The sequence below is a fragment of the Ranitomeya variabilis genome, chromosome 2 (genome assembly GCF_051348905.1).
Source record: "Ranitomeya variabilis isolate aRanVar5 chromosome 2, aRanVar5.hap1, whole genome shotgun sequence".
Lineage (NCBI taxonomy): Eukaryota > Metazoa > Chordata > Amphibia > Anura > Dendrobatidae > Ranitomeya > Ranitomeya variabilis.
In genome coordinates, this window is record NC_135233.1 from 1001311774 (window position 1) to 1001338242 (window position 26469).

At 43.4% G+C, this 26469-nt stretch overlaps 1 protein-coding gene across 12 annotated transcripts in view; it reads right to left on the bottom strand.

Annotated features, from left to right (window-relative positions):
* TRIP12 (thyroid hormone receptor interactor 12) overlaps positions 1-26469 on the bottom strand; it is a 146014-nt gene that overhangs the window by 34266 nt on the left and 85279 nt on the right. For 8 of the 12 annotated variants that reach the window (XM_077291184.1, XM_077291186.1, XM_077291181.1 and 5 more), the window contains 13 exons: positions 14227-14332; positions 12399-12532; positions 10138-10263; positions 6569-6664; positions 5395-5543; positions 5222-5257; positions 4841-4936; positions 4638-4730; positions 4372-4533; positions 3440-3508; positions 2848-3013; positions 1892-2009; positions 1610-1766 (listed from right to left, as the gene is read on the bottom strand). In XM_077291184.1, coding sequence (XP_077147299.1) covers positions 1610-1766; positions 1892-2009; positions 2848-3013; positions 3440-3508; positions 4372-4533; positions 4638-4730; positions 4841-4936; positions 5222-5257; positions 5395-5543; positions 6569-6664; positions 10138-10263; positions 12399-12532; positions 14227-14332 — 1508 coding nt within the window. The remainder of the gene's footprint in view (positions 1-1609; positions 1767-1891; positions 2010-2847; positions 3014-3439; positions 3509-4371; positions 4534-4637; positions 4731-4840; positions 4937-5221; positions 5258-5394; positions 5544-6568; positions 6665-10137; positions 10264-12398; positions 12533-14226; positions 14333-26469) is intronic. The other 4 variants (XM_077291187.1, XM_077291193.1, XM_077291192.1 and 1 more) reach the window with 1 other exon arrangement.

Below are 26469 nucleotides of genomic sequence, written 5' to 3' on the forward strand. Positions count from 1 at the left end.
TATATGCACATTTACACACACACACACACACACACACACACACACACACACACACACACACACACACACACACACAGTACAGCTCCTTCTGGGCATGTGACAATTACATGACCTGAAAGGTCCTGGAGCTGGTCGGGTGTAAAGTCCTTCAGCTGCTCGTGCTGCCTCAGTGCAGGTCCTGGAACGTTTCCTCTCCTGCTCAGCACCGATCACACAGATCAGTGTCGGGTAGGAGGAAAGCGCAGTCCTCTCTGATCGGGAAGAATGCGGTGTCTGCGTTCTCCTCCATCACAGAAACTGCCTGCGGACTATAAGATGCACAAAATCATTAGCAAGACTGTTCCTTATGTGGCAAAGTCACTGGTAAAGTAGTGGAGGAGAGATATGTGTCACCACGCTTAATGGCATCAGCGCTATAAAGCCAGAGTATGCTCCTCCTGCACACTAAAGTGTTGTGAGGCTTAAGTTAAAGTTGCATACATGGGCTGGTTTTATGTGGACATCTATAGAGCGGGTGGGAAGATGTCCACCTTATCTCCACCTTGCAGAGCCGGCACCACCGAGTCCTGACAGTACCGGTGTGATGTCAGTGTCATGTGATCAGTCACGATGGAGGAGCCACTTGGTCTGAGGCTTAAGTAGCTGCTTTCCAAAGGCTGCAGTGTTCAGTGTGCCTGGACAGGAAGCACTCCAGGAAAGTGTTCGTGCCTGTGGTGTATGCTAAAACCTGAACTGTGTGTGTTCTGCTAGCTGTGAGCGGGAGGAACCCCGTTCTTAGGACTGTATTTCCTGTCACCATTTTGTTTTGTTCTCCTGCTTTTGCCCAGAGGGCTGTATTTGCTTTACTACACTACGGGTTAATGCTGCCTATAATAAAACAAAGCTAGTTCTTAAAGCTGCAGTGTACCCGTGCCTCCATGCTCAGCCGATCTACCACACTTACTAAAAAGTGCGTCTTACAGTAAAAATAAAACAAAAGTACAGTACTTTAAAAGCTTGATTTCCCAGGACTGTCACATCATATTATCACTAGTTATTTATATTGTTGCACGATGACCTATACAGACATACCATTAGTTCATGTTGTGAAATGGTCCTGACTGCTTCCACCCAGACCATAGAAGTAGCCACTTTACACATTGTATTATATATTAGGAATGGGTGAATATTAAGAAAATAGCCCTATACTTCAAAATACGATCCTAATTTACAGACATTCATGTAAGACAGAATACATTCATGGATCAGACCGGATTTGGGCAGAAACTTCAGAAGTTCTGTAATACAATGTAAAAAGCGGCTCCAAACTGTGGGAGGTCCAATCTTTAATTACAAGCTACAATATGACATTTTTAATTGGCAGCCAAGCGCGCCATATTCCCTTTATAGAAATGATCATGTCACAATCCATAGAGAGCAACAGTCACGATAAAAAGATAAAGGCAGTGAAGGATGGGTATTGTAAGAGGCGACAATGGTCAGGCAAGACCCTGCTAGCAAAATTATTTTATATAAAACACACATTATACAAGGACATGAATAAAAAGGTTTATGGGAAAAACATGCATGCCCTTCAACATTCTAGACTCCATGACAAAACAACAGTTACCTCTATGATTCGACTATCAATACGGCTGTATGGGTGCCAGAGCCCACGATCGTCCCTCCACTGCCAAATGGCTCCGTCAGTGTTTTGGGCATTTCCTTTCTTTAACATTGTATCAACAGCAAATATTCCTTCTTTTGGTAAACATGGCATCAGTTCACTGCAGCAAGTAAGTGGTTATGCAAGTTATTTCTGCTTCCATAATACAGAAGGAGCCATAAGATTGCATTGATCTGCGTTTGAACAGTAAATAACAGCAAGGTTGAAGAAAAATGTAATACATACCATATAAGAGAAGTCAGTTCATACAATTCTTGAGGACTTCTAGGGACCAGGTCAATTTGCTCCAGGCAACTACCATTTGAGGCACCACACAAAAGGAAGTGAAGAGTTTCTGCTATGTCTGAAATAAACAAAATATGAATTTATAGAAGGGTGTGCACAGAAAAATACAAGCAGGGTATGGTTTACTCCATATCCTGACATCATTCATAGAGACCCCAATAGCACGTTCTAGTGCAAGAGCAAGGAGTGGATTCAAGAGAAATGGGAAATAAAGGAAGCACCGATACTTCTCCTTTATGCTGGATTCACTTCGGGCTTTGGCTTAAGGGGTATTCCCATCTCCAAGATGCTATCTCAATATGTAGTAGGTGTAATAATATTAGCAAATATCTCCAATTAGAAATGTAGTACAGTTTTTCTGATTCGCTATGTCTTACTTCATGTGCAGGCATTGCAGGGACCTTAGGCATCCATGGTTACAGTCACTAGCAACTAGCTGTCACTTCATCAGTGGCTGTAACCATGGATACCTAAGGTCCTGCAATGCTTGCAAGAGGAAAGATATAGCGAATCAGAAAAACTATACCACATTTCTAATTGGAGGTATTTTATATTATTATTACACCTACTACATACTGGGATAGGATCTTGAAGTTGAGAACGCCCTTTTAAAAGGGAACCTGTCATCTTGTGCATGCAGTCCGATGTGTGCACAGCGTGGTATAGAGGAGAGAAGATGCGCAGAATGACGTACAGGTTTTTGGGAAAAGATTCAGTATAACTTGTATTTTATTAATTTAAATTCTTGGTGTTTGTATGGAGTCCATTGGGCAGTAATACTAGCAATGTCCATCAATCTGATCAGCTCCTCTTGCTCTACCAGCAAAGCAGATATTTTCAACAAGACAAGTTTCTTTTCAAATAAAGAACCATGAACAAGCGAGACAAGAACATACTTTGTTTCATGAGCTGCACGGCCAGCGTGGGGCAGTTAGAGCACATCAAGGAGAACATCCTGACGACCATGATGAACATGCCCGAGCTCAAGATTGGTGGGGTCACTACCAAAAGTTGCTGAATGTTGGTGAGCAAGTCTTTGGAAGCCACTTGCTGGAGAAGGTTCTGAATGAGAGAAGGAAAAATAAAACGGCTTAGAACAAAACAAATACAAAAGCCCGATGTAATCGTGGCACTTTTATTGCAAGTTTATCTTTTTTAGAAAACACAAAAAAGGCACCAGCAGCGAAATTCATCCAAAGAACACAGAGCAGCAGTAAGCAAGCCCAATGAAATTCTAAGAAAAAAAAATCCAGACAACTTGTGATACCTAATATAAGAAAAGCACAACACGGAAAAATTACATTTTGCTTTAATCTACTCGCAACAATAGACAACAGCAGATATCAAAAGGGCGAAACACATGAACTTGTCTTTTTTCAACCTTGCTGTCTATGTAAGGAATGGTGTTCAATACCAATGTATTTTGATTAAAAAGACCGACTCCAGAAAGAAAAACCCTACAGGACGAGCTCCAGGTAAAAAACTTACCTCTTCATGCTGGAAATTATCTACCAGACGTGCAAAACAGAGGCAAGTGCTTTCAACAGATTTCTTATCCTACAGAAAGAAAAGAAAATATTAATGTGTCATCTCACTTATGTACATACGCATAACAGGTGTCCTAGACAGCAACAGTTTATAAAAATGTATGGGAAGCATGCGCCTAAACTGCCTCGTTGCTGCAGAGACCAAGTAAAACACATGAGCGCTCGCTTTCAAGCGTCACTCCGGTGAATTGCCCAACATATCCCAACGCAGGAGTGATGCTTCTAATCTAAGGTCCCTGCCCCTACTCTCACACTTACCCGCCGGCGTCTTCACTTTTACGGCGCCATCTTGTGACTAATTTCTGACAGCCGGAAGAGTCTTCACTCATCCCTGCCGCTCCCATTGTTCTCCTGCAGAGTGAGATCTGCCGCATCACTCCAGTGTTTGCTGAAGAGAGTCGGAGGTCACAACTCAATGAAAGTCTATGAGAGCCTAGTTCTGGCTGTCTCAGATTTACACAGAGCTTTGTGACCATTACTTCTCACTTCCGGACAGTCAGAAGTTTCAGTCACAAGATGGCAGCGTGAGACCAAAGCGGCACCGTCAAAGTGAAGACTCCGGCGGGTAAGTATGAGAGTAGGGGCAGGAACCTTTTGCTTTTTTGAGCACTGGAGTGTTGCTTTAATAATAATGAAAAATTGCTGCATTTGGTCTATACAGCCTATTAAAAGGCAAAGAAGCATAAACAAATGTGAAATAGTGAAATACTTAACTTCTGTATTGCCCCAAATGCATTTTTTTTCCATATTGTGGTAAATGAAACATTTCCATATTCACACAGATTTATAAATCATTTATATGAAAAAAAAAAAAAAAGTTAAGGGCTAAAAAGGAAATGATAATGCTATAAAAATTACTTTAGAAATTCTCACCTGATGTGTTAATCTCTGAGTCAGCAACGGCAGGGAATCTGCGACAAAGTGAAACTCCTCTTGGCTGATGCTCTGGCAGCAGTTGGCTGCTATGGCTAAAGCGTTCCTCTGAGCATTGATGCTGAAGAACTCTAGATATAAGAGGCAGTCGGCAAGTCCTCCCTGTGAAATAAGCGGTCATCAGTGGTCAGCAACCACTTATAAACTAAAACAGAATGGCAAGATGCAAAGCTGAACTGTGGTGCAGCCTCTGTAGTCGTACTCACAGCCTGTAGGATGGCTTTACTGTGCCTGCGGGATAACATCTCAAGAGCTGTGAGAGCCTGTTCTGCTACATCAATGCACTGAATCACTTGCAACTGAAAGGTAAGAAAAAAAAAAAATGAAAAAAGAAAGATGGTTGTTCCACCTTGTTGTGTCTGTCTTTAAACATACACATCCATTGCAAATGAAATAAGACAATTCTTACCTTTTCTAAAAACACAGGGATAGCATCAACAACCACAGCTGAGGAACGTGGAAGTGCTTCCATCATGTAGGTTAAGGCTCGACATGCATGGTTCATCTACAAAAATACAGAATACAATGTGTGGTTGATACATGAAAACACCTTCTGTGATTTATCATATAGAGACTGCCATCCTCTGCATAACGTGATGATATAATGATTTCATGCAGCGACGTTTAGTCCTCATAATGCAAATACTACATTTGAAAATTCAGTAACCCAAGATCACTAATTTAGCACTCACGACCTGCTGACAGAAATGAACCTAAGCAACAAAGACAAGGTAATAGGAGACAGCGTGAAGCTGTAAGTTGTATCGAGGTTGGAAACGATAGCACTTACAATGTCAAAGTTGTGCTCCATCTGCAGCAAAGTTATCTGAAAAGACATCATAGAAAGCAAAGTTAAAAAATAATGAGGTAATGTAATATAGTATTCAAGTGTAGGGTTATTTCAGGTGTAAAACCCAATAATGCCCCTAGAATTCTTATATGGGATTATTTGGGCCTTCTCACCAGTGCAGGCACTACATTCTTCACAGGGAATCCTCCGAGGGTTTCTTCATTTCCCATCACCAGCAGTTGGCACATCTCTATGACAGCTTGAAGTTGCTGACTCTCGTCTGTCGCCTGAAGGCCCTGCAGCAACTGTTGGGCCTTGGAGCCTGAAAAGAGGAGTTGTATCATGGCTTGTACTAACTCTCCAACTAACAAATCACATACACTGACTGGTGTGACCAGCCAGTAAATATCACATCGTAGATAATATTTATCTATAAGATCCAGAGTGACTTGTGCATGAGCTGCAATGCTCAGCTCTTAGATGGACCTCCACATTGCTATACGCTGCAGGTGAACCCCAGTCCAATACCTTCATTGTCCATGGACAGCAATGGTCATATCTCATGGATGCAGAGAAACAACCATGACTGCCTAAAGCAACACAGTGCTGCTGATTCATTAAGACTTGCGGCAGTGTTAATGATTTGGTGCATCATACACGGGTGATCCCTTCATTAAGAGGTTCAAGCCATTTAATTAATCTGGTGCATCTTAAAAGTTGCATGCACAGCACCAGAAATGCTAGTCCATATTTAGGACTAAAGTAACATTTCTGGAATTAAAAAAAACAAAACAAAAAAAACACACAAAAAAAACACCTCCCGCACTTTTGTTGAATTTGACTGACGGGTGTAGCCATGACCCCTCTCAAATATTGAGAGAGCTGCTACAAACTGGCAATATACCAGTAAAAAAGTCAGAACATTGAGACTCTTCAAAGCATCTTACAACCATTTTATGGTATAAAAGCATTAATGAAACGCCCCAGTATATTTTTATCTTTACGATAACTCAAAGCATACTTTCCCCATCAGTAGTGTAAATAGTAGTAGATCTAATAAAGCGCGCTGCCGGCAATGGCCGCTACTACAACATCGGTGTCAAACATCTGTGTATCAGTCAGGATATAGACAATAAAGAGCCAGATGTGGGGGTCTTTTATCCAGAACTCAGTCTTGTGTTTGGGTCAGGAGATCAGGCTGTAAGTACGTGCCCGGACCGTGATACAGATGTGTGAACCCAGCTGAACAACGCTTGCGGTTCACATGAAACTTGTATAGTGTGGCTCTGATTCTGTGGCCAGCACCGAGCTTCACCATAAAGCTGTCCACTATCAGTTTTTACTTACTTGCTCCACTCCCAATTGTCCGATGGAAGAGTTGGGACATACGAGGTCCAAGTGGTCCAAATAGATGAGGAGGAAGGCCTCGAGCTTCTAGGAGAGCTGTGGATTTGACACAAGATAAAAAGAACTTTAATAAATTGGCTCATGAAATATGTCGGTCTAACTTCTTTAGGTTTGTTATTCTTTACCACTGAAGAATGATGCAGTTTTCCAGCACAACAGGTGTTAAAACAAAAAAAGAGGCATCCCCCCATCATTACAGGCAATCACTGGTCACTAATGTTCTATTCAGCTTCTACATCACACAAGGATACTTTTTAATTACATAGTTTTGGAAAATATAATCTGAACTAAAATGGTTAATGGGGATGTTGCTATACAGGACAGGTTAAGGCCTACGTCACGGAACTTGTACAGACCATAATTTCCATACCAGGCAAGGGTCTCGTTACCCGTACTAACAGCCTCACAGGAATATATGAGGCAGGTAGCTGCCTGACATGGAGACTGCAGAACATGACACATGGATGTGTGGAGTCTGCCTTAAAGCAAGCAAATGACCTCCATCAGAAATAAATACTAGTGCATTGCCTCTTCACAATACTCATGCAGTTATAAGACTGCTAACTTAACATTTGCAGATTTCTAAAACCTAAGAGATCATTCAGACATGGGTCACTCCATGTCAAGTGAACCAATGATTTTTACCACTATATTTTTAATTCTTTTGAGATTTTGTTATTTGGTAATAGTGTGTCAGAGAATGCAAAATGTGAAGAAAAAAAAATTCTAGATTTTTTTTTATTTTGTATTGATTTTCAAAGTTCGGAAAAAGTGCGAATTTCGGTGTTGCCTGCCTTTACATTTCTCCCCATAACTCAGGCTAGAAAAGAGATAGAGAAACAAAACACTATTCTACTCAGAACTGTACAGGCTTTCACCAGATATGTCACAAGAGTATCTTTAGTAATATTTTACCTATGCGAACGCAAGCGCAAAACTTTAAAGCGCATTTAATTTAAAAATCTCAAAAACTGCACATGTGCCTGCTATGCTCCTAGCCACTTCTGTACCAAAATACAAGCTGGGATCATGATGGGATCATATTTTAAAAAATAAAACTATTACAGTGTCAGTTCAAAAATCTTGATTCCAGGTCTGTTCAGCCTGTGGTGTAGAAGTGTGGGGTCTATAATTACCAAATAATCCATGATTGTTAGATATTCCTGTATTATTTTATTATGTTACCACTTAGAAGCAGGAGAGGACAGAGGAGAAGCTTTGTTAGGGCTGAGAATGACCAGGGGTAGACGGTGAATGCAGAGCAGATGACAGGCCGACAGCTCGGGCCTCCAGAGGCCATATTCACACCAAATCTGAACACCCAGGCAACTCCTCAAATTGGGGGAGAAAAATATTCTTAACATCCAGTTCATGTATTGTACAAACCAGGACTACAAAGAGGAGGAGAGTTTGTTATATCGGTTACAGGAAGCCGAACCCATCACAGGGACTCAGCAATACCGGACTGTCATTCCATGTAGTGGAAATAAAGACAGTGACGTCCATGAAGTGGTAGAAGGCGGCACAAGATCGGCAATGGATGACACAACTGGCTATGTCACCTGTGAATATGATTGGCGCTGACGGCTACTGGACTCCCCAAAGATTGTGAAAATGAAGACGTAGAAAGGACTTTTCTGCTCCTTCTGGTCCAGCGCCATCCTTTGTGTATCCAAGAAAATCAGACATTGTAAAAGTGAATAAAAAAAAAAAAATATATAACTCCTAACACCATGACAGCCGTTCATACTCTGACACAGAAGGAAACGGCCATTGCTAGTTAGCGCTTATGGACAAGATGACATTTCACCCACTAGAAGGGACACATTGATGATAACAGGCCAGTGTAAAAACCTACTATTAATTGGTTGATTAGTTCATGTTTTATAGTACGAGGATTTAACTACTGGACTATTCTTCTTAAACACTTCATAAATGACATGTTTAGTGATATAGTAGAAAAAAAATTGTTCCATGTATAAATAGGTGATAGAAATATTGGTTCTTTTAAGCTTGTTTTTAACATATAATTAGGATCAGACTGTATTTAGAAAATCACACTTGAGGATATGATCACGTTTTTTCTTTTGGCTTGTTCAATGAATTCAGGTAGAAAATGCTGAGCAAGTTGTGTTATGATGATTAAGATGTATTTATTCTGGCACTTTGGTATTTGTTTTTTGTGTTTCTTTATTGTTACATATAAGTGTTGAATGCAATAAGTTGTAATTTGAAAAGAAAAAGGGAAGAAACTCACACAAACCTAAAAATCAGATGATTCAAGGCTTAAAAAAAAATACAAATTTGGTAGGTCCCAAGTTGAATCCCTGTACAAATATAAACAAGGACACAAGTAACACACATGCATGTTTTCACAATTTTAAAACATACGTTTTTTTCAGAATTGCGCATCAAAATGTTTAATTTGATTTCTCCAAAACAAAACATAAAGAAACATAGTCTTGTGACCTATCAAATGAAGGCCGGTACCGTTCTGAGAAAAATGATGCCTCTCCCACCTCTATATCTTAATTCTAGCCCGAGATATGATAAAAAATGTAAAGCCATACCAGGCCAAAATCCACGCTTTTTCAAAACTTTAAAAATCTATAAAAAATTAACTGATGAAGAAAAAAAATTCTAAACTTTTAATTTGTAATTAACTAAAGTTGTACTTCATAAAAACAAAAAATAATAAAAATCTAAAGACGTCAGGTAAAAAAATATTCATATTTGGATCACTTGATATGGAATGACCCACATCCACGCATGGACCGCAATGAATAGACTGGACATGGCTCCCGACTAAAGCGCGACAGCCTCATAGAAATTTATCAAGCTGTCAGGCCCAGGTCACGAGACCCGCAGCCAGTCCTTGAATTGCATGTATGATCGGACAGATACACGGTCTTCTGAATGACCCCTCAGACACACAAAAGCAAAAAAAAAAAAAAAAGATCTGTCTGCAAATCTCAGGTCAACTGGACTTCTCAAAATGTAAAGTCTATAAAATATGACTCAGAAGAATTATGTATATGTGCATTTTATTTCTTGAGACCAAAAAACAGTGTCAGTAGACAAACACAGATCAGCCTCATTGCATGGCGAGGTTTTGTCTCACGTTGCTTTCTTCAGGAGCGAATTCCTGGTTGCGCTGTTCACGCCTGATGATTGACAGTTCAGGTTGGCCGCAGGTCTGAACTGTGCGCTCTTCCCAGGCTGCTAGAAGGCAACTTTGCCTCTACAGCATGGGAGAAGCACGAGGACACAAACTAGCTAGATCCAAAGACCTGACCAGCTTCAGAGCAGCACTCGCAAGCTGTATAGCAAACATTTGCAAGCCCCTGCTTCTAGCTCAGACTGGACATTCTAGAGAAGAAAAAAATCCATACGTTTTAGAGAAAGTTAAAAATGAGCAATTTTGCCGTTTAATAAGCAATATTACATAAGAAGATGAAACCACCAGTGTAATGTAGATTATGACGAGTGCACGGTCTGCCCGTTGTTACCTTGTAGTCTCCCCATTTCGGAATCATCGCTCTCACTTTCTCCAGATGTCGTCATCCCCACAGCACCAGCTACAGAGCTAGAGGCTGGAGGGGAGAGAAGAGATGAAGATCTTTCGCCAGTTGTTCCTGTTAAAGTTGTAAGTTCATGCTATTACCATATAATGAAAAGCTTATGTAGTATGTCCTTCATGATGATAATATATATGGAGAAGATGCAGGAAAGAATGAGCGAGATAACAATATTCAGTATATGACAATGCCCTCCGCCGGTAATGTACTCCGCTCTTTCGGTAACCTCACACCCGGCACTGGGTCACGTTCTTGTGTCAGGTAAATTTAATACACTTCAGGTGAACACTGAAGGCGGCTGATCAGAACGGGCACGTTTACACCGTGCAGGCACCGGCAGGGTAGTCGCATACACCAGGAATACATTTACAAAAAGGTTTTACTTTGGTACAATAACGGAGCATGATTACTGGTCTCAAGTGAAGTTTTTTTATCACAAGGATTTTTATTTTTAAAGATAATCCGCAAGGGCAAATTAATTCTATTCCCTTGCAACAGCAGTTGTCTTATCTGTTTGCAGATATTTCGAGTGTGGCGGGTTTACTTAATCCACAAACTATTCGGATACAAAAATACTTAAAAAAAAAAAATAAAATAAAAAAAAAAGTGTGCCCAAATTATAATGTGATGGCCTGAGATTACCGTATATACTCGAGTATAAGCCGAGATTTTCAGCCCAAATTTTTGGGCTGAAAGTGCCCCTCTCGGCTTATACTCGAGTCACGGTCGGCGGGTGAGGGGGAGAGGGCGCTGAGGCATACTCACCTAGTCCCGGCGTTCCTGTCGCTCCCCCTGCCTGTCACACTGTCTTCGGGTGCCGCAGCTCTTCCCCTGTTCAGCGGTCACGTGGGACCGCTCATTAGAGAAATGATTATGGACTCCACTCCCATAGGGGCGGAGCCGCATATTCATTTCTCTAATCAGTGGTGCCGGTGACCGCTGACAGAGGAAGAGCTGCGGCACCCGAAGACAGTGTGACAGGCAGGGGGAGCGTCAGGATCGCCGGGACTAGGTGAGTATTTTATATTCACCTGTCCACGTTCCACCCGCCGGGCGCCGCTCTGTCTTCGCGTTCTCTTGTTCTGACTGTTCAGGTCAGAGGGCGCGATGACGCATATAGTGTGCGCGCCGCCCTCTGCCTGATCAGTCAGTGCGGAGAGACGCCGGGACGGGACGCTGAGGAGCTGCAAGCAAGAGAGGTGAGTATGTGTTTTTTTTTTTTTTTTTATTGCAGCAGCAGCGTTATATATGGCACAGATTTATATGGCACATCTATGGGGCAACGGTGCAGAGCATTATAGATGGCACAGATTTATATGGCACATCTATGGGGCAACGGTGCAGAGCATTATAGATGGCACAGATTTATATGGCACATCTATGGGGCAACGGTGCAGAGCATTATATATGGCACAGATTTATATGGCACATCTATGGGGCAACGGTGCAGAGCATTATATATGGCACAGATTTATATGGCACATCTATGGGGCAACGGTGCAGAGCATTATAGATGGCACAGATTTATATGGCACATCTATGGGGCAACAATGAACAGTGCAGAGCATATATGGCACAGCTTTATATGGAGCATCTATGGGGCAATAATGAACAGTGCAGAGCATATATGGCACTGCTTTATATGGAGCATCTATGGGGCCATAATGAACGGTGCAGAGCATTGTATATGGGGCATCTATGGGGCCATAATGAATGGTGCAGAGCATTATATATGTCACAGCTTTATAAGGAGCATCTATGGGGCCATAATGAACGGTGCAGAGCATTATATATGGCACAGCTATATATGGAGCATCTATGGGGCAATAATCAACGGTATGGAGCATTATATATGGCACAGCTTTATATGGAACCTCCTTTGGGGCAATAATGAACGGTATGGAGCATCTATTTTTATTTTTGAAATTCACCGGTAGCTGCTGTATTTTCCACCCTAGGCTTATACTCGAGTCAATAAGTTTTCCCAGTTTTTTGTGGCAAAATTAGGGGGGTCGGCTTATACTCGGGTCGGCTTATACTCGGGTCGGCTTATACTCGAGTATATACGGTATATTCATCTGCTGTGGAGCTAGAATTATACAGTAACATAATAGTTTGGAGTTTCCTTACAGATTAATGGGACTAACTCTTTATCACAATCATTAATAAATACTATGGGAACACGACATTACCTGCTGCTCCCTGGGCAGTATCATCTGTGCGTGCAGCTGAAGAATTGGCTCCCTCCTGATTATCAGGATCTGCCATCTTCTCCTGTCGGCGAGCTTCAGCTGCTGCTCGCTTGCCCAGGCCAGAGCCTCGCCGACTGACAGAGAGAAAGAAAAAAGTCTGTATTCAAAAATCCATACAGATAAGAAAAAGGGAAAAGAAACTGGTGCAAAACATTATATGAACTTAAAGGCTATGTGCACACGCTGTGGAATGGTGTGCGGATTTTTCCGCACTGATTTTGATAAATCCGCAGGGCAAAAACACTGCGTTTTTCCGGCGGATTTATTGCAGATTTACCGCGGTTTTTGTGCAGATTCTACTGCGGTTTTACACCTGCGGTTTTCTATTATGGAGCAGGTGTAAAACCGCTGCCGAATCCGCATAAAGAATTGACATGCTGCGGAAAATAAACCGCTGCGTTTCCGCGCTTTTTTTTCCGCAGCATGTGCACAGCGGATTTTATTTTTCATAGGTTTACATGGTACTGTACACCGCATGGAAAACTGCTGCGGATCTGCAGCGTCAAAAACGCTGTGGATCCGCAGTAAAAACCGCAACGTGTAAACATGGCCAAAAGGTTTACCATTACTGGACAACCCCTGCTTAGTTAGCCCCATTTATTATAATAAAAAGAAAAAGAAAAAAAAAAAGTGTATGCCCATATACCAATACTGCTCCAGGGATGTAGGCACCGCTATGCCTGGCAGAAATTGTGACATTAAAAGGGGCAATCCAGTCTCAAAGATATGTAGTAGGTGTAATAATAATAATAATAATTTTAGCAAATAACCCCAATTAGAAATGTAGTATAGTTTTACTGATCCGCCATGTCTCTTTCCTCAGGTATGGTTATCCATGGTTATGACCACTGATATAGTGTGCATGCACACTTCTGCTATTCGGCTTTGCCCGCTGTTGGGTAAAATATACTGCGCAAGACATGATTTGTCTGCACAGGCACAACATTTCTCACGGTGACTAGGATAACGCAGGAAGCTCCATCCACGTGCAGGACGGCGAGCAGCAGCCTGGGGGAGGGGAAGCCCGAAGTCACACCCATCGGACCAAGCGGAACTGATTAGAATACGGTGCAGGAGAAATCAAAAAAGGTTTTTCAGGGCTATACAGGGGGAGTCAGGGAGTTAGGCAGTTAACTGGTTCATGCAGCTTTACATGAACACCCGAGCCTTACACTATGGCTGGTCCAAATAACTAAAGCAATTGTTACCATCCACCTCTCGTGTCTCCCCTTTTCCTCATAGTTTGTAAGCTTGCGAGCAGGGCCCTCATTCCTACTGGTATCTGTATTGAACTGTGATTTCTGTTATGCTGTAATGTCTATTGTCTGTACAAGTCCCCTCTATAAGTTGTAAAGCGCTGCGGAATATGTTGGCGCTATATAAATAAAAATTATTATTATTATTATTCCACAAGTACTTAGGGAATGCATAGCAGACACTGAGTAAGATGATAATTTTGGCTGGTATGAGACACAAAAATGGTGACAGGTTCCTGTTAGAGGAGGAAATGCTGCCCAAATTTAACCAGTTCAGGATCGAGGAGGTAGTCATGGAAGTAGCCATGTTGATAACTTATAGGGAGTCTGGCTGTGTGTGACAAACAGCTCCTCGCTCACACAGCTCCGCAATGTCCTGAAGTCAGTGCAGAGTAAGGTGTGGACCACCCATACGTTTATAGTCAGTCCTGAGGCAGTTATTATGCAGTTATCAACTTCAAATGCTTTTTCTTATACATGTAATCCTAAAACGAATTTTCAGTCTAATATACCTGGTGCTAGCACAGGAGCCCGTGGTCTTTTGTCTTGTGCTCCGCCGCAGGCTGGGGAGCTCAGCAGGCGGCGACTCACTGCGCTTCTTAGTGGATTTTCTCAAGTCTGAAACGCAAAATAAACATAGAAATAAAAAAAATAAATAAAAAAAAAAATAATTTTTTTTTAGGGCACATGGAAGTGGTTTACGCATCAACAAGAAAATAAATAACTTGAGAAGGAGACAATCACATGTTAGAAGCAAAACGTTGATTTCAACAAGGCAAATGGAGTTTAAAACCTGAAGCTTTGGACTTTATTTTGCTGGGCGGTAATAGCGAAACAGAATCCTAAGTTAATTATAAAGAGGATTCAGACAGGAGACTCCTCAGGAGTCAGTTAGGAATGGTGACAAATGCCATATGAACCCAGCCCAACATACGGATATACATCCATCCAGGAGTGAATATCCATCAATCTAATTAGATCGTGATGAACATTATATTAAAAAAAAAAAAAAGGTACTAAAAAGGTAGAGAAAAGTCACAGTCATGAGCATATCAGACTTTGCTAGTCAGGGGTCTATTCATTTTCTGTCACTCTGCTGGAGATTGCAAAGTAAACTGCTCGGTTACATCTGACAGACCGTTAGACAGAAAATAAATAAAAATGGACTGAAGCAGCACAAGTCGCAAGTGCAGCCATCTATCTATTGAAGAACAAATGTTTGACTAATAAACAGCCTGCATAAATGGGCTTTAACTCAAATCAGAAGTCCCATACAGACACTTATTATTGTCTTATCCCGGTGCTGGATTCATAGCAATACTGCTCAGTACTGCTATATAACATCCTTAAACGTTGCTGCTTCTCAGCATGATACACAGCACACCGATCCTGCTCCCCAGTACCTGCAGCTGCGCCCTCTTCATGCCCTCTCCATCTACTTTAGGCAGCAGCTGTACCCTCATCCCCAAGTTATGCTGACAATAGTCTCCTCTCTGACAACAGTGATCAGTGCAATAAAGAATGCAATATGTTGAGAAAGTCACTTTTCTGTAATAACGTGTATTATAATTTTATTTTCTCTTGACCTTTTTTTTCGGGTTTATAACTTGATGAACACTTTACATAAACTTCATAGGATAAACATTACCTTTTTTTTTTATTAAATGCAATTTTCAATTTCATCATCTATAAATGAAAGTACGGTAATCCTGAAATCTTGCAATTTCCAGTCTGGCCACTGAGCTCTCATGACACCGACCAGTCCCATTCTCTTGAAATCACTTTCTAGCATTCAGCTCGTTATCACAGGCAGGATTACAATGACTGGTAAGGGGTCAATTCTATAAATAAAGGCAGGCAACACTGGATCCACAACTGATCACAGGTAATGGTCGCTGCTCTCCCTCTTCCAGCAAGAAAAGCTCTGCACAGATCAATGTTCAAAACTTCACCACAGAAATAAATAAAAGGGGTTGTCATATTGGACAGACTCGGCTTAAATCCCTTTAGGGCCCCATGTAGTATAACCCTATGGCAGTGGTGACATGTCAGCATACTATTCCCAACAAGACACATGCCACTGTGGCGTCACGGGTCTGCTGCAGCTAATCAGTGATTGCCGACTGCGTCAGAGGACTCTAACCGCTGCATCCGGTCTGTGTCCACTGATTATCAGCTGCTGATCGGTGACCTAGTGGGAATAGCACCACTGACATTGCTGCAACATAGCCACTGTGGGAAGGCAGTATTCACGGTTTTCACCTGAAGTGATTGAGCTGAGGTCGTCATATAGTGGACAACCCCTTTCATTTGCAGTCTACTGTTTGCCACGTATATGTGTCAAGTGCTTTACTGGTGCTGGTTTATACTAGAAAGCAACAGCTCAGGCACGTTTACCACAACTATAAAAGGACATTTAAAAAAAAATAGAACAGAAAATAGAACAGAAAATACTCTACATTTAGAAAAAAAAAAAAAAAGATGCATTGTTCGCTCATTTTAATTAAAAAAATAAAGGAGGCGACAGATTCCCTCTGAGTGTATGCCTAGTTAATGAGCACCCTGTGAAATAGGAAGCAGTCTTTACATGGCACTAATCAACCAAGAATGTGTGGACCACTCCCCTGTCAAAATACCTGCTCGACTGGCCATATAAAAGGGTTTATTAGATGTAAATACTCCAATTATACTCCAGCATAAGGCAACCCTCTCTGTATGTCAACTAATCAACAAACAGGAGACTCAAGTGACATCTGACCTGGTGTATAAAATATATACACATGACCTTCAGCTCAAATGTCATTTTCCCAATGTATTTCAGAAGCTGGCAGACTGGCTTGGGTTATGGGGAGGCTTTCTCCAAATGTTGTGAAACCCTATGCTCAAAGGAGTTGTCCCCCGGTCACTGAGCTCAGCGACTGTCCGGTGAGCTCACTAACTGGCTGCAGGGCTGTCGCACATCGATGGACAATGACAGACATTGGGAGCAGTGGCAGAAACGCTGTGTGAACCCAGGGAAAATGGAGAAACATGCATGGGTTTTTTTTCCTCTTCTTTAAAAAAAAAAACTCCATATTTTCTGAAAGAGGCTAACGGAGACCTCAGAAGTCAGTGATTTTTCACTTATGCAAAACAAAAAGGCAATTTTTCAACAGTATTTTGGATTAGATTTTCATCAGCGTTTTGTTAGAAAACTGACAGAGGGAAAAACATTGTAAGACTTTTACAAACTACTACGTCTGTTGTCCATCATTTCCACCCAGCCATAGACTTGTATGGGTAATATTCATCTAACGTAGAACCAGGGACCTAGTCCGATTAGCATATGAGTAGTCGGGAAAGGAATATTCCACCTTTATGGGGCAATTAGCATCTGCCTCAGAGTTTTTGCCTTCTGATCAAATGATGGACTTGTGCCTACTGTCAGCCTTAAAAACTATGAAAAATAGAAGTCTCTGAAGTTTTTTCTTTTTAAAAAGTACGGTCTGCAAAAAAAAAACATGCACGCGAATAGTCTCGGACGAAAAGGGAAAGTGTTTCATTTGTGAAAACCATGGACAGAAAATTTATGTGAATAACAGACGCTTGGATGAGGCCAGTGCTGGTTTCACAGTTGTTTCAGTGCAAATTTAAATACAATGTGACTGTAAGCTCATGTGTGCATGTCCCCCCTATAAGTAACGTATCAGCATGCCCCGGCAGATGGGACCTTATGGCTGAGGATTTGGCTGATAGCTAAAGCTGCACCATCATTTGCTAGCAGCACGCTGATTTTATTGTGGATTTTCAGGCCAATTCCACAGCACACAATATATTAGCGAAAACGCAGACAAATCCATTAACATTCACGGGATCAACCAACCACCCTAATGTCTGTGGAGGCCTGCCAACCAAACATACATCAAGGGCAGAGAAGGGTCCGGCCAGCATGCCTATCAACCCTGCAGATACGCTGCTGGCAGGATTCTGGCAGAGGCTAGCTCAGAGCACAGGGGCACTCTGCCAATCTTAGAGATCCATTGTGTAGGCGTCAGAGATCAGTGTCAGATGCTGGCTGAACAATCATTCAGCCATCTAAGGCTATGTGCACACGTTGTAGAATTTCCGCAGCAATTCTGCAACTGGCTGCCGCGGTTATTGCGCATGCGGTGTTGACAAGTGTGACCAACTATGCAGCATCAAAAGTAAATAGATATGTTAAAAAAAAAAATCGTCATATTTTCTCCTTCCGGCGGCCCCCACAGCCTTCCCCCACTCCTCGCGACAGCTCCCGTTCCCAGTAATGCCTCGCGGCAATGACCCCAGGTGACGTAGCATCACGGGAGACCGCTACGTCATCACAGGTGATTGTTGCAAGGCATTACTGGGAACGGAAGCATTGCGAGGAGCGGGAAGGCTGCGGGGGCTGACAGAAGGTGAGAATATCGCAATTTTTTATTTTCATTTTTTTTTTTATACAGGTATATGGTTCCCAGGGCCTGGAGGAACAGAAACGCAGCATGTGCACATAAAATGCGAATTGAATTAAAAATTATGGAATACTTCTGTAAGCGCTTTTTTAGGCATTTTTTCAGCGGAAAACGGCTGAAAAAACGCTAAAAATCCTGAACGTGTGCACATAGCATTGCAAGTTTACTGAAAAGCTGAAAACTGCCTGAATTTTATTGACTAGCTTTAAATGAACTGTCCACTTTTCAGAAATCGTCTCTCTAGTACAGTTCGTTGTTAAACACAAAAAACACATTGCAGCAAAAAAAACAAACAAACAAAAAAAAACCCTGCTTTATTCACCCTCCCTGGGTCCAGTGCCGATTCTCCACCACTGATCTCTGTGTGTTATTATCTACATGGCTGACATCACATTGACTGTGTGGCAACCAGGGAGCTCTGAGTGGCTCAGGCAATGTACTTGGGCAGACCAGCTAAGCTTACAGGGGAGAAGCGGAGGTGACTCCGCACTGGACCCGGGGAGGGTTCTGAACCTAGAAAACCCCTTAAAAACTTATTTGAAAAAAGAAAAACAAAAAATTCAGCTTAGAAGGACGTTTAGCGATGTGCTGTGTATCTGCCATTTGTTGGCTAAAATAAACAGCATTATCAAATAAGTTGGCTGTCCTGTTTGGTGGGATGGACATAACTAACTGTAATGTAAATCAGTATGCTGATGCCAACCAGGTCACTGTTGGTTGGCGCTGGCAGAATTCATCAGGGCCTATGGCATGTACACTAGAAGCTTCTGTGTCACAGCAACAATGTGCAATCCCTCCCCCAAAATAAAAAACAAACTCTGAACGGAGCTCGAGTTATAACAATGTTTAAAACAAATCACTTCTAATGTCACCATGGTTATATTGTGGTTTATTTCTAAGGACATTGGAGTTAGAACGTATATCTACTTTTCCCACGCAAAAAAACAAAACAAAACAAACACATACACACACCAAAAAAACATTCAATCTCTTCTTATACGCCACTAGATAGATATTAGATGTACAGTAATGGCCAAAAGCTTTGAAGCTGACAAGCTTTGGTTTCCAAAGTATGCTGCTACAGTTTTTATAGTGTCAATTTGCATTAACTTTAGAATGTTAAGAATAGTGATCAGATGCATAGCAAAGGCATTCCCTACCATGAATTAGCTTACCGTATGTACTCGTATATATAAGCTTTTTCAGTACAAGGACGGGGGAGCCATGCACACAAGGACGGGGGAGCCATGCACACAAGGACGGGGGAGCCATGCACACAAGGACGGGGGAGCCATGCACACAAGGACGGGGGAGCCATGCACACAAGGACGGGGGAGCCATGCACACAAGGACGGGGGAGCCATGCACACAAGGACGGGGGAGCCATGCACACAAGGACGGGGGAGCCATGCACACAAGGACGGGGGAGCCATGCACACAAGGACGGGGGAGCCATGCACACAAGGACGGGGGAGCCATGCACACAAGGACGGGGGAGCCATGCACACAAGGACGGGGGAGCCATGCACACAAGGACGGGGGAGCCATGCACACAAGGACGGGGGAGCCATGCACACAAGGACGGGGGAGCCATGCACACAAGGACGGGGAGCCATGCACACAAGGACGGGGACGGGGAGCCATGCACACAAGGACGGGGACGGGGAGCCATGCACCCAAGGACGGGGAGCCATGCACACAAGGACGGGGACGGGGAGCCATGCACACAAGGACGGGGGAGCCATGCACACAAGGACGGGGGAGCCATGCACACAAGGACGGGGGAGCCATGCACACAAGGACGGGGGAGCCATGCACACAAGGACGGGGGAGCCATGCACACAAGGACGGGGGAGCCATGCACACAAGGACGGGGGAGCCATGCACACAAGGACGGGGGAGCCATGCACACAAGGACGGGGGAGCCATGCACACAAGGACAGGGAGCCATGCACACAAGGATGGGGAGCCATGCACACAAGGACGGGGGAGCCATGCACCCAAGGACGGGGACGGGGAGCCATGCACACAAGGACGGGGGAGCCATGCACACAAGGACGGGGGAGCCATGCACACAAGGACGGGGGAGCCATGCACACAAGGACGGGGGAGCCATGCACACAAGGACGGGGGAGCCATGCATACAAGGACGGGGAGCCATGCATACAAGGACGGGGAGCCATGCACACAAGGATGGGGAGCCATGCACACAAGGATGGGGAGCCATGCACACAAGGATGGGGAGCCATGCACACAAGGACGGGGACGGGGAGCCATGCACCCAAGGACGGGGACGGGGAGCCATGCACACAAGGACGGGGGAGCCATGCACACAAGGACGGGGGAGCCATGCACACAAGGACAGGGAGCCATGCACACAAGGACGGGGGAGCCATGCACACAAGGATGGGGAGCCATGCAAATAAGGATAGGGATGAGGGGACAATGCATACCCGACTTATACTCGAGTCAATAAGTTTTCCATGGAAAAATTAGGTGCCTCTGCTTATACTCGGGTCGACTCATACTCAAGTATATACGATAACTACAAAAACTCAAATTTCCACAGAATTTCAGTCTTGCAACATAATGACCTGCTTACATCATTTTGGCGCTTGAAATAATGCTCTGTTAACCATAGTTACCTCAAGAAAACATGTGCAGTTATTTTGCATCAATTAGGCTTTACAAGAAAGGCAAGATTGCCCTCAAATCAACCTTTTATCTGATCATCAAGAACTTCAAAAGAGAAAGGTTCAATTACTGCATAGAAAGCTTCAGGGTGCCCAAGAAAGTCCAGCAAGTGCCAGGCCAGTCTCCTAAAAAGGAGTCTCCTACAGGATCAGTTTAACACCAGTGCAGAGCTTGCTCATGCACGGTGAAGAGAAGGCTTTTAGCAGGCTGGCCTGGTATCAAATAGCGCAGCAAGGAAGCCACTTCTCTACAAGAAAAATATCATTAACAGACTGACATTCTTGAGAAGTACAGGGATTCAACTGCACAGGACTGGGTAAAATTATTTTCTCTAATGAAGTTCCCTTCAGACAGTTTGGGACATATGGAAGAATGATGGTCCAGAGAAGGAAAAGTAAATGCTACCATAAGCCCTGTGTCTTGTCAACAGTAAAGAATCCTGAGACCATTCATGTGAGGGGTGTGTTGCTTTTTATCCATGGAGGGGGCACACTCACAATTTTGCCCAAGAACACTCATGAATAAAGAATGGCATCTAAATCTCCTCCGGGAGCAACCTCTCCCAACAATTCAGGAGCAATTTGGGGATTAACAATGCTTTTTCCAGCATATCAGAGACCATGCCACAAGGCAAAAGTGATAACCAAGTGGCTCACTCATCAAAACATAGAAATTTTTGATCCATGGCCAGGAAACTGCCCAGATCTCAGTCTCACCATGTGGTCAAACAAAAAAACACAAAAATTGTGATAAATCCCAAGCACTGAGCATTCCCATTGTGACCCAATACAGACTTCCAGTGGACCACAGAGCTTAAATGCAGAGTGGGCCGCCAGTCCATTAATTTTTGTGCAGGGAACTGTGCACGCACACGCAGCTTTCGGCACTGAACACCACTGCCGTGCTCAAAAGACTAGTTTAAGTCAGACATTAACTTGTTCAGGTCTTTCTTGTGAGAAGGGTTAGCACATCATCGTAACGCTTTAGCTACACACTGCCGATTCGCCAGAGTCTGGAAGAATTTATATACAGCAGTCTCGGGATACCTCGAGACTGCTGTATACATTGGAGGATGTATCCTATGTGATGTAGACAGCACAATCCCAGTCTTTCCTTTGTGATGTATACCCCAGACTCAGTGTAGCGTTTTATTTTACGTTATATTTCAGTAATCACAATCTTGGGATCTGCGTGACGATTGTAAACCACTCTCCAAACGATCCACTGCATCGTTAGGATTATGTGAGGACTTTTATGCTCATCTGTAGTGGCGGAAATCACAAAAATTATGCATGGACCTTTTTTTCTTCTGGTCATCTGCTTTTGTTCATGTTTGTGTGTGTATTTAAAATGTCACCAAAGACAACTGTTCTTCCGACGTGGCCCATAGACGGCAGAAGGTTCGACTCCTCCGAACTAAAAAAAAATACTGCAGCAGCAGCAAACTGTAAACCAAAACTAGTCTCAGTCTTGAAACTTTTGGCCACAATTGATCAGCAGACGTGCTGTAAGGGTTACAGAGTCAAAACAGCAACATTTGGCTGCTAGTAACACAGTAGAGTATATATTATTATTATACATTTTTATAGCGATATTTATTCCATGGCCCTTTACACGTGGAAGGGGCAATTATAGACAAGTACAATAAACATGGGCAAAACAAGGCACACACAAGTACAGGAGGAGAGAGGACCCTGACCGCGAGGGCTCACAGTCTACAGGGGATGGGTGAGGATACACTAGGAGAGGGTAGAGCTGGTCATGCAGCAGTTCAGCAGGCTAAGGATCACTGCAGGCTGTAGGCTTGTTGGAAAAGGTGGGTCTTCAGGTTCTTTTTGAAGGTTTCTGTGGTAGGCGACAGTCTGATGTGTTGGGGTAGAGAGTATAGGGGAAGCACGGGACAAGTCTTGGATGCGGTTGTGCGAAGAAGAGATAAGAGGAAAGTAGAGAAGGAGATCTTGAGAGGATCGAAGGTTGTGTGTGGGTAAGTACCGGGAGACCATGTCACAGATGTATGGAGGAGACAGGTTGTGGATGGCTTTGTATGTCATGGTTAGGGTTTTGAACTGAAGCCTCTGGACAATAGGAAGCCAGTGAAGGGCCTGGCAGAGAAAAGAGGCTGGGGAATAATGGGGGAGACAGGTGGATTAGTCGGGCAGTAGAGTGTAGGATGGATTGGAGTGGTGCCAGAGCGGAGGCCAGAGAGTAGGAGGTTGCAGTAGTCGTGGCGGGAGATAAGCGCGTGCAGTAGTGTTTTTGTGGTTTCATCATCAATTAATACACGGATCTGGGAAATATTTTTGAGTTTGAGTTGGCAGGAGAAGGCAAAGGCTTGGATATGTGGCTTGAAAGAGAGGGCAGAGTTGAGGATCACCCTGAGGCACTGAGCGTGTGGGACTGGGGAAGTGAGCAGCAATTGACATTGATGGAAAGGTCTTGTGGAGGTTGCAGATTGAGATGGGGGAAAGTTTTGTTTTGTCCATGTTCAGTTTTAGAAAGCGAGCAGAAAAGAAGGCTGAGATAGCAGACATACATTGTGGGATTTTGGTCAGTAAGGAAGTGAGGTCAGGTCCATAGAAGAAGATCTGCATGTCGTCGTCATAGAGGTGATACCGTAAACTGTGGGATTCTATGAGCTGTCCCATGCCAAAGGTGTAAATGGAGAAGAGCAGGGGCCCTAGGACTGAGCCTTGGGGAACATCAACAGACAGGGGGGCAAGGTGAGGAGGTGCTGTGGGAGAGGGAGACACTGAATGTTCAGTCTGTTAGATATGACAAGATCCAGGATTGGGCCAAGTCTGTGACACCAAGAGATGAGAGAATCTGTAGCAGGAGGGAATGGTCGACGGCAGAAGAAAGGTCCAGGAGAAGTGAGTAGAGAGATATTGGGCGATAGCTAGATACAGAGGATGGGTCGAGGGAGGGCTTTTGTAGAATGGGTGTGATCGAGGCATGCTTGAAGGATGAGGGGAAGAAACCATTTGTAAGCGAGAGGTTGAGGAGGTGTGAGGGTTGGGATGAAGACTGTGGCGAGGTTAGGGATGAGGTGGGATGGGAGCGGGTCAAGCGTGCAAGTGGCGAGATGTGATGTTGACAGGACGGTGGAGAGCTGATCTTCTGTCATGGTGGAGAAGCTGGTTTTGGAGGAACAGGGCTAAGCAGCGAAGAGGGGCATTGGGGGCTGCAGGCCAAAGCCTTCTCTGATCGTATCGATCTTCTGCTTAATGAAGGAGGCAAAGTCTTCGGCAGAAATTAAAGGAGAGGGAGGAGGCGCTGGGGGACGGAGCAGAGAATTGAAAGTGTTGAAAAGCTGTTTAGGGGTTGTGAGACAGGGGGGATATGAGAGATGAGAATTAAGTTTGTTTTGTGACAGTGAGTGTGGACTTGAAGCTGGCGAGGGACTGCTTGTATGCGATTACCTGCTCGGCAGAGTGGGATCTCTTCCATCTCCGCTCAGCGACCCTGGAAGCTGGTCTCAGTTCTTTGGTCAGGCTGGACAGCCAGGGCTGCCTGTTGATTGTACGAATTTTGCTATGCATGAGGGGGGCGGCCGAAACAGGTGTTGCTGTTATTGTGTTATAAAAAGTGGCAGCAGCATCTGTGTCATGAAAGGAAGCTATGTCTGTAAGAGGGAGAATGGACTCAGAGTGTTGGTAATTTGAGGTGTTTGAGATTTCTGCAAGGGTGAGTGAGTTTGTGGAGTTGCCAACAGAGCCAAACAGCTAAAGCTAAATGTGATGTGTAAAATAAATTGAAATATCTGGAATGATTTTATTTTTTCTTTTTAAATACAAAAAATATATGTAAGTTGAGCTCAGCTGGATTATTCTCTTGCTTTTCTAACATTTGCCATCAAGGCAAAGTCAGGGGTTTCATCTACACATCATACTGATAAGTGTTGATGACTTTAGACTTGTGTATAGCCAGCCTAACAAGTGTAGAATCAGGAAAGTAATAGAAAAAGAAGGATTTTTGGTACTCACTGTAAAATCTCTTTATTGGAGCCATCATTGGACGACACAGGTAATTATGGGGGTATGCTGCTGTCACTAGGAGGCTGACACTAGGCAAAAAAGTTAGCTCCTCGTCAGCAGAGTACACCCACCGACTGGCACAAAGCTCGTCAGTTGTGACAAAGCAGTAGGAGAAGCAACAGAGACAACTATATACAGGCCCAACACAAAAGCACAAAAGCCCACAAGCCCCCCCCCCCCCCAAAAAAAATACTTATCGCTTCATTGGGGGATAAAAGGTAACCATGCGACGTCCTAAAACAGTCCCAATGGGGGAACAAACTATCGTGTCCAGATCAGACGATGGGCAGCCGCTGCTTGCAACACCTTCCGACCTAGGCCGGCATCCACCGAGGAGTAGGAATGTACCCTGTAGAATATTATGAAGGGATGACCAGGTAACAGCTTTGCAAATCTGGGTTGCAGAGGCGCCCACCTCCCTGGTGGAATGAGCCCTTTCTCCCAGAGAGGGCGACTTACCTGTAACTCCATAAGCCTCCAGAATAGCCAAACAAATCCAGCAGGAGATAATGGTTTTGGAGGCAGGATGTCCCTTAGGATGACCAACAAAAATAAACAAGGCATCAGGGGGCTTGAAGGATGCGGTCCTTGAGAGGTAGAGACAAACTGCTCAGACTAAGTCTAGCTTGGGGAGAGACTTTTCCAGGGAATGGACAGAAGGAAGGAAGAATATCCTCGATGATATGGAATGGGGATACTACCTTAGGCAGGAAAGAAGGAACTAGTTGCAAGACCACCTTGTCCTGATGTAAAATAAGGAAAGGAGAGCGGCAAGAAAAGGCTACTAGCTCTGAGACACATCTTATGGAAGTGACTGCACCCAGAAAAGCCACCTTCCAGGAGAGAAGAGAAAAGGCGATGTCCTGAATGGGTTTGAAATGTGGCATCTGAAGAACACGCAAGACTAGGTAGGTTCCATGGGTCCACAGGGGCGTCAGGAGGAAGACCCCTTGAATCAAAGTCTTGACCTGAGGACAGGAGGCCAAATTTCACAGAAACAGAAAGGAGAGCGCGGATACCTGACCCTTAAGAGTACTAAGGAATAAACCGGCCTCCAGCCCTGATTGTAAAAATTAACACTATGAGCTAGAACCATGAGTCAAATAGAGATCCATGATTAAATTGTTTTATTAAATCACAAATGATTAAAAACAGAAACAAGAATAAGCAGAAATGTCATATAGGGGATGCTGGTAGGTGACAAAAAAAATATTAAGCAAGTATAAGATAGATATATTACAAAGTATCTGAATAATACTGTGACATCATATGTTTCTGAATATCCTTATAATGCACCCGGTTATTATGTAGTTACAAATTGAAAGACAAGCAGAATAATTGTACAAAAAATAGTAGATACTATGTATAGATGTTATACTGGCCCATGAGTAATCCACAAAAATGTGAGAAATAAAGGAAGGAAGGGGTTTTAACTGATATTATATATTGATCCAAATAAGCTTGTAATCTTAAGTGAATAAATAATGTAATTATCTTATAGAAGTCTTATCTTATGCTGCTATGTGCAGACAAATAGGAAAAAGTAGAAAGAAATCAG